The 8,080-nt window shown below is 44.1% G+C and overlaps 1 protein-coding gene across 2 annotated transcripts in view; it reads right to left on the minus strand.

Moving 5' to 3' along the window:
* Positions 1–205: 205 nt before the first annotated feature.
* Positions 206–8,080, minus strand: part of HSD17B3 (hydroxysteroid (17-beta) dehydrogenase 3) — a 57,679-nt gene continuing 49,804 nt past the window's right edge. For both annotated transcript variants that reach the window (XM_014545691.1, XM_014545692.1), the window contains 2 exons: positions 6,344–6,493; positions 206–669 (listed from right to left, as the gene is read on the minus strand). In XM_014545691.1, coding sequence (XP_014401177.1) covers positions 559–669; positions 6,344–6,493 — 261 coding nt within the window. In that variant the 3' untranslated portion in view covers positions 206–558. The remainder of the gene's footprint in view (positions 670–6,343; positions 6,494–8,080) is intronic.

Genomic DNA, 8,080 nt, shown 5'->3' on the forward strand with positions numbered 1-8,080 from the left:
AAGTTCTTCCCCAAGGGCGAATTCACCAGGGTTTGATGTGAAGGTTTATAAGTACAATGTCTACACTTTAAGTTGTTCCACCAATAGTTGAAATGCCAACTCCCCATAATTGATATGTGCTGGGATAAACACGTATATTAAGATTAATTAGTGTGGCTCATTGTATTTTCCAAAGATGGTCACAGAAGGCAAAGGAGGGTCAGAGTACTCTTGCTATTTAAGTAATTTTAATTCAAAATCATAAATATGCCCAAGTGACATATTTGAGGGCAGCATGCCCTGAGTCCCATCTTTAGTCTTACAAAATAAGCTAAACTACGTTTTGCTTGTATGAATAAACTGGCTTTATCTGCTCAGGGAATTTTCAAGGCCTGTCTCCATTTGGCCTTGATTTTAACATGAGCTACTTGGCACACAAATTGTATTCTAGGGACTATGCCTGTGGCATGGACCTCCAGCTTCAGGGGGTGGTGGGTGACGGTCTGCTCCTTGGTCCTCTGCAGTCAGTGCAGAACCTGGTGAGGAAAATGAGGCTGGATGGCCATCAGGCCCCCCAGACTATCTGATGTTGGCGTTCCTCTTGAGGTAGTTGGTGTAATGAGTCAGGAGTAGCTTCTTGACCCAGCTGCTGTAGATGGCCCAAGATGGGATCAGGCTCAGAAAGCTCGCCTTAAATAGACAAAAACATGAGTGTCTGGGTGAAAAGAAGAGCAAGGAAGTTACAACTAAAACATCTCAGTTCATATTTATCATTTCAAAGAAATATTTCTTCTGACTACTGAAGGTAAGTCCCAAAATCTTCTAGTACAGTCATGTGTCACTTAACAAGAAGGATTCATCCTAAGAAATGCATCATTTGCCGAAACCGGTTTGGCTCAGTGGATAGAGCGTCGGCCTGCGGACTGAAAGGTCCCCGGTTCGATTCCGTTCAAGGACATGTACCTGGGTTGCGGGCACATCTCCAGTTAGGAGATGTGCAGGAGGCAGCTGATTGATGTTTTTCTCTCATCGATGTTTCTAACTCTCTATCTCTCTCCCTTCCTCTCTGTAAAAAATCAATAAAATATAAAAAAATTAAAAAAAAGAAATGCATCATTCGATGATTTCGTCATTGTGTGAACATCATAAAGCAAACTTACATGCTTTATGGTACCTCCTACTACACACCTAGGCCGTGTGGTATAGACTATTGCTCCTAGGCAACAAACCTGTACATCCTATTACTGTACTGAATGCTGTAGGCGATTATAACACAATGATAAGTATTTGTGTATCTAAACATAGAAAAAGTATGTTTAATAATTTTAAATATGGTTACAATATGGTATAAAAGATAAAAAATGGTACATCTGTATAGGACACTTACCATGAGTGACGCTCAGAAAACTAGAGTTGTTCTGGGTGAGTCAGTGAGTGAATTAGAAGGCCCAGTACATTACTGTTTGCTACTGTAAACTTTTAATCACTATATAGTTAAGATACACTAAATTTATTTTTAATTCTTCAGTAATGAATTAAGCTTAGCTTGCTATAACTTTTCTTCTGTATAAACTTTTTAGTATTTTTAATTTTCAATTCTTTTGCACTAACACTTAGCATAAAACACAAACACATTTTACAACTGTACAAAAATTATTTTTTTCTTTATATCCTTATTCTATAAGTTTTTTCCTATTTTTAAATTTTAAATTTTTTTACTTTTTAAACTTTTTGTTAAAAACTAAGATACATGGAATACTATGCTGCTATAAAAAAGAACGAACTCTTACCATTCATAACAACATGGATGGACCTGGAGAGCATTATGCTAAGCCAGTGATTCCCAAAGTGGGCGCTACCGCCCCCTGGTGGGCGCTGCAGCAATCCAGGGGGGCGGTGATGGCCACAGGTGCATTTGTTTTAACTTTTTTTGTATTACCTTTCTATTCTGAGTTCAATAAATAGTTTCATAATTTCAAACTTCAATGTTTCTAATTTACACCTTTCTTTACTATATTTTACGAAAAAGGTAGAAACATTAATACATATATCTTTCTGTTTAATTGCTATTAAAATTTAAAAAAAATTAATTTCCAGGGGGCGCTGAGTAATATTTTTTCTGGAAAGGGGCGGTAGGCCAAATAAGTTTGGGAACCACTGGTTTAGATAGAGATAGTTCTGTACTTTTCTCTGAGATAAAAATGAAGTGATCTCACTCATTTGTGGAATATAATGAACAACATAAACTGATGAACAAAAATAGATCCAAGAATCATAGAAGCATCGAACAGACCGTCAAACCTCAGAGAGAAGGTGGGGGAGGAGAGGGGGTAAGAGATCAACCAAAGGACTTGTATGCATGCATATTAGCATAACCAATGGACACAGATAGTAGGAGAGTGAGGGCATGTGCTGGGGGGTGGGAGCAGCTGGGGAGAGGTCAATGGCGGGGGGGGGGAGGAGGCATATGTAATACTTTCAACAATAAAGAATTTAAGTAAATAAAAAACAAAACAAAAAAACTAAGATACAAACACACACACTAGCCTAGGTGCACACAGGGTCAGGATCGTCACTATCACTGTCTTCCACCCCCACACCCTGTCCCACTAGCAGGTCTTCAGGGGCAATGACATGCTCGCTTGAGGAGGTGTCACTCTTTTTGGAAATATGTCTATGGCGGTTTGTTAAAATTTTGTTTTCATCATAGACTTGCTTGTGAGCAGATAATGCAACATGAGCATTCTTCTCTGTAAGTGAAAAACTTTTGGTGTTTTTAAATTAATGAACAACTTTTAAAGAAGCTTGTTGAGGTCTGCAAACCTTCTGCTAGAACCTTCACCATGAATTTTCTTAGAGGTTCTTTTTCTGCTCCTGCAGTTTCCTTTCCCCTGGCTTCTTCTTCAGCTACACATTCCTGTTCCCATTCCAACAACTCCTCCTCAGCCACTTCCTCAGACCACCCCTCGGAGCTCCTCCTCCTTGTCACCCTCATTCACACCCAGGGTAAGGCTGTTTGCCACCTCAACCACAGCCTTGTGGATTCTTGCAGCCTCCTCAATCTTGGCAAACCCTTTGAAGTCATGGACAAACTTCTTGAGTGTCTTCCTCCAGGTGCCATTCATACCCTCCTTGGTGGCATCACCCCAAGCCCAAGCAAGGCTCCTGAAGCAGCTGAAGATGTAATTTTTCCAAAATTGCATCAGCGTCTTCGTCAGTTGCAGCAATGGCCTGGGCAAAGGTCGTCCTCAGGTAGTGAGCTTTAAAAGCTGCTATAACTCCCTGATCCATTGGCGTGTTTGGAGGGAGAAGCACACTTCGATTTTGGGATGAAGATCACCAATACAAAGATGTCTGGGGGATTGTAAATAATAAGCTAAGTCTGGAAAGGTACTATTCTCCAAACAGTGCTTCTCCATTTTGCTGGCATAGCCACTGAGGAGGGCGTCTTGGGGGAGAAGCGGGAGCACCGAGGGCTGGGCGTTGCTCCCGCACAATGGCCGTGTGTGCTGATGGACGTGCTGGAGGCCCTGCGCTTCTCGCTGCGCCAGGTCACACAGCGTTTCCGTTTGACGCCTGAAACATTGCCCCAAGCAGGACTGCGATTCTGTCCTTAAACGCCTTAACACCTGGCCTTGCCTTGGCCTCCTTATGGATGGAAGTCCTTTCCGGTTCCATTCCAACAGGGGCGTTCCCTCCGTGCTGGACATTTGCTCTGGCGAGTGATGCTCCTCCACAACCCGCTTCTCTGGAGTTTCCAAAGCTTCTTCAGCTGCCTTCACATCAGCACGTGCAGACTCGCCACTCACCTCACCTTGTGGAGGGACAACTATCCTTGAATTGCTGGAAACCCCCGGAGCCAGCAATGAATTCAGCATCACAGTGAGGCGCAGCCTTTCCTCTCAGCATCACAAACGTTTTGCTTTGGACGTGACCACCTTGGTTCTGAGAGGGACATGCTCCTGTGACTGGTCTTCAGTGCAGGTCATTGATACAGTCCCTTCTCAGCTCCCCTCACTTTTTCCCTGTTATTTATGCCGTCGCTGTGGTGGAATGGGACATGTCTGACTGGGGAGCAATAACCATCCCTGCTTTTCCAAACCCGTCGTCCTGAACCACTGTTCATCTCATCTCCAGGTCAATCACTCAGCGTGGCCTCTCACTGGCAACGTTAACAGTGGGTTCTGTGTGCGTAGGGGCCACAGTGAACAAACAACACGAGGTTAAATCAAGCACAAGAGAAAACGATGCACTCAAGGGACATGGCCGACACAGGAAGTATGAGGCTGCTGCCATGGTAACGTGGCTTACTGTTTTACAGCAGACTTTTCATAAGTAGAAAGAGTACACATTTTTAAAAATTATAAGAAGTATAGTACAGTAAATATATAAACCAGTAACATAGTCATTTATTATCATATCAAGTAATACACACTATAGATAATTGCATGTGCTATACTTATTATTATTTTGAAGTTTTTAGTGTTGACATTATTGCAGGTGTCCCCTTCTCCCCCCTTTGCCCACCTCCACCCACCCCATCCCCCCTTCTTTGGTCTTCACCAAGCTATTGCCTGTGTCCATGGGGTTTGCATATAAGTTCTTTAGCTAGTCCCTTCACTTTCTTTATCCAGTCACCCCCGCCCCTCAGGCACAGGCCATGTGTCCATGCTTACGGTTCCATTTTGTTTGTCGGTTTATTTGTTCATTAGATTCCACATATTAGTGAGATTATATGATATTTGTCTTTCTCTGACTGGCTTATTTCATTTAACATAATACTCTCCAGGTCCCTCCATGCTGTCACAAAGGGTAAAAGTTCCTTCTTTTTCACAGCCGCATAGTATTCCATGGTGTAAATCTCCCACAGCTTTTTTTATGCACTCATCTGCTGATGGGCACTTGGGATGTTTCCAGATCTTGGCTGTTGTAAATAACGCTGCTATGAACATAGGGGTGCATACATTCTGAATGGTGTTTTCAGGACTCCTAGGATATATTCTCAGAAGTGGGATCAGTGAAAATATAAAACTGGCAGCATAGTAGGTTTGTTTACACCAGCATCACCGTAGACACATAAGTAACACTATGGTGTTGCTGCAACACTATGGTGGCTAAGCATCAGTAGGCAATAGGAAGTTTGATCTTTGCTCCATTGTAACCTATGGGACCACCATCAGACATGCGGTCTATTGCTGACAAGAGCATAGTTGTATGGTGCATGACTGAAGTTGCTAAAATTTAAAGCTTTTGTGACACTTTCTCAGCAAACAAGGTTTTCTCAGAAACCAAAACAGTCACTTACAGGACCAGCCCTGAGGAAATTCTAAATAAAGAGAACTAAGTCCACGGTAAAGCAGCGCCCGTGCCCCCTTCCTCTCAGCGAGAACTTCCTCTTCCTGCTGCACCCTTTCCCAGTGTCTTCATGTTCTTCCCACCCAGGTTCTATTACAATGAGGCTGCAGGAGAAAGCAGATCTGTCTAAAGCTCTTTGGTGATGCTGGAAACCGCACTACACTGACACTGTGTTGTGTTTTCACTATTAGCATGCACATTCGCATCGATCTTTGTTTCATGTTTGTATTTGTTTCTGTCTTTAAAAATATGTTTTTATTGATATTTTTAGAGAGAGAGGAAGGGAGAGTGAAAGAGAGAGACAGAGACAGAGACAGAGGGACAGAGAGAGAAACAGAGAGAGAGAGAGAAACATCGATGTAAGAGAGAACATCAATCGGTTGCCTCCTGCATGCCCCCTACCAAGGATCAAGCCCACAACCCGGGCATGTGCCCTGGCCAGGAATGGAACCAGCAACCTCTGTGCATGGGACAACTCTCAACCAACTGAGCCACACTGGCCAGGCCTGTATTTATTTCTAAAAGCGGCCGGGGAACGGCGAGAACTCATGGTGCCAGGCGCTAGTGAACCTTATTTCCATGTGACGGGGTCCATGGCGTGCCGGGACCAGCTCACTGCTCACAGAGCCAGCTGTGCACGCTCCCCACTCATGTGCAGTGGCAGCACACTGGAGGATTTAAATCATGGAAATCAGCAAATGCTACAAATCAGGTGCTTGTTTTACTTTTCTCCTGGAGAGCCAGACTTAAACATTTACTAACAGGGGGTCAGAGGCCACAGCAGCCCCACGGAGACGCTCCCTGGGTCTCGGCCGGCTCTCCCAGGAGCTCTGGAGCCTCCTTCCTTTCTGAGGGAGAAGTGCGGCAGCCAGGGGTGAGGCTGCCCGCCTTGGGGGTGTCCAGGGGCTGAGCACCAGGCCTCCAAGAGTGAGGAAGAGCTGGCTCAGCCCGCAAGGGCCGCCTGCGCACCTGTGCCCACTCGCTTCCAGAAGGAGAAGTTATCAGTTACCAGGATTTCATGGACGAGGCAGCCGCAGCTTTCATCTCCAAATGTGACGTAATTGAGTGATTCTTTAACAAACTCATCGGCCGTCTTGGTTATCAGGCTGGTGTTGAGATTCTTTGTCATTGGGGTGGAAACCGCATAGGGGGTCAGCACCTACAACGGGAAATAAAGCTGTGACACAGGAGCGATCTGCCCATCCCTGAGAAGTGAGCCCCCATCTCCCCATCCCTTCCTTTCCCAGCTCCGGCCATCCTGTCAGAAGTTCCAGGGTCCTCCTGTGATCCCACTTCTAGGAATATATCCCAAGAAACCAGAAACACCAATCAGAAAGTATATATATGCATCCCTATGTTCATAGCAGCACAATTCACCATAGCTAAGATCTGGAAACAGCCTAAGTGCCCATCAGCAGATGAATGGATTAGAAAACTGTGGTACATCTACATGATGGAATACTATGCTGCTGTAAAAAAGAAGGAACTCTTACCATTTGCAACAGCATGGATGGAACTGGAGAGCATTATGCTGAGTGAAATAAGCCAGTCAATGAAGGAAAAATACCACATGATCTCACTCATTCATGGATAATAAAGACCATTATAAACTTATGAACAATAATAGATACAGAGGCAGAGCTGCCTCAAACAGATTGTCAAACTGCAGCGGGAAAGCCGGGGAGAGTAGGGGGGCAGAAGTGGGAGGTAAGAGATCAACCGAAGGACTTGTATGCATGCATATAAGCATAACCAATGGACATAAGACACTGGGGGGTAGGGGAGGCCAGGGGAATGTCAAGGGTGGGGGGAAAAAGGAGACATATGTAATACCCTTTGTAATACTTTAAGCAATAAAAAAAAGAAGTTCCAGGGTCCGAAACAGGGAGGGGGCACTGTACGGGCACAGAAGCGGCACAGAACTGGCAATCAGCCTCTGGTTTCCCTTTGCCACTAATGCCAGGGGATGCCTCGGCCACATACCACGGTGCCCCGAGTGCACACGGCTGAGGCATGAGCCAGCTCTCTGAGCATGGTTGCCAGGCTTTGAAATAAAAGTGCAGGACACTCAGTTCAACCGAATCCAGGAAAACAGCAGCAACAACAAAATTCAGTATAACTGGGGGAGACAAAATGGAGTCAAATAGGCAGATGTGTCGTCCTGCACCTTCTCATGGAGCAGATAGAAGAAACAACTAAATCACATAACATCCACCCGGAATTGGCAAATTAAACACAGCTGGTGAGACGATCCGTGGCTGGAAAGGACAGAGGACGCCTGGAGAACGTTTTTCTCTCTCCTTTCTTTTTACTCCTTATAAAAAATTGATCTTCTTTATCTGCTTTACTGACGTGTTACTATTATACTAGTCTCTGCTGGCTTACTCATATATCTAATTTCCTCTCCCCTGCTCCAAGTCCATGCACACTTCTCTTTTCTCTTTCTTTGCTAAGCATTTTTTATGCTTTTGTTTTTCCTGTCCTCGCTTGCTCTCTTCTTCTCCTAATTGCTTAATTAGTTACACTCACCAAACTCAGCCTATCTGCTGTCTACTCTAGTCTCCTTTTCCAAAAATAGATGAATGTACAGATAGATAGATAATAGATTAAAGAAAGGGAATAATTTTTTTATTATTATTTTGTTTTTTACTTTTCTTCTTATCCACTCATTCTCTTTCTACCTCCTCTATATTGAACTGTGGCCATTTCCCCACTCATTCAATTCCTTTACCTTACCTTCTGGAAA

The sequence above is a fragment of the Myotis brandtii genome, unplaced genomic scaffold, assembly GCF_000412655.1.
Source record: "Myotis brandtii unplaced genomic scaffold, ASM41265v1 scaffold419, whole genome shotgun sequence".
NCBI classification, from domain to species: Eukaryota; Metazoa; Chordata; class Mammalia; order Chiroptera; family Vespertilionidae; genus Myotis; species Myotis brandtii.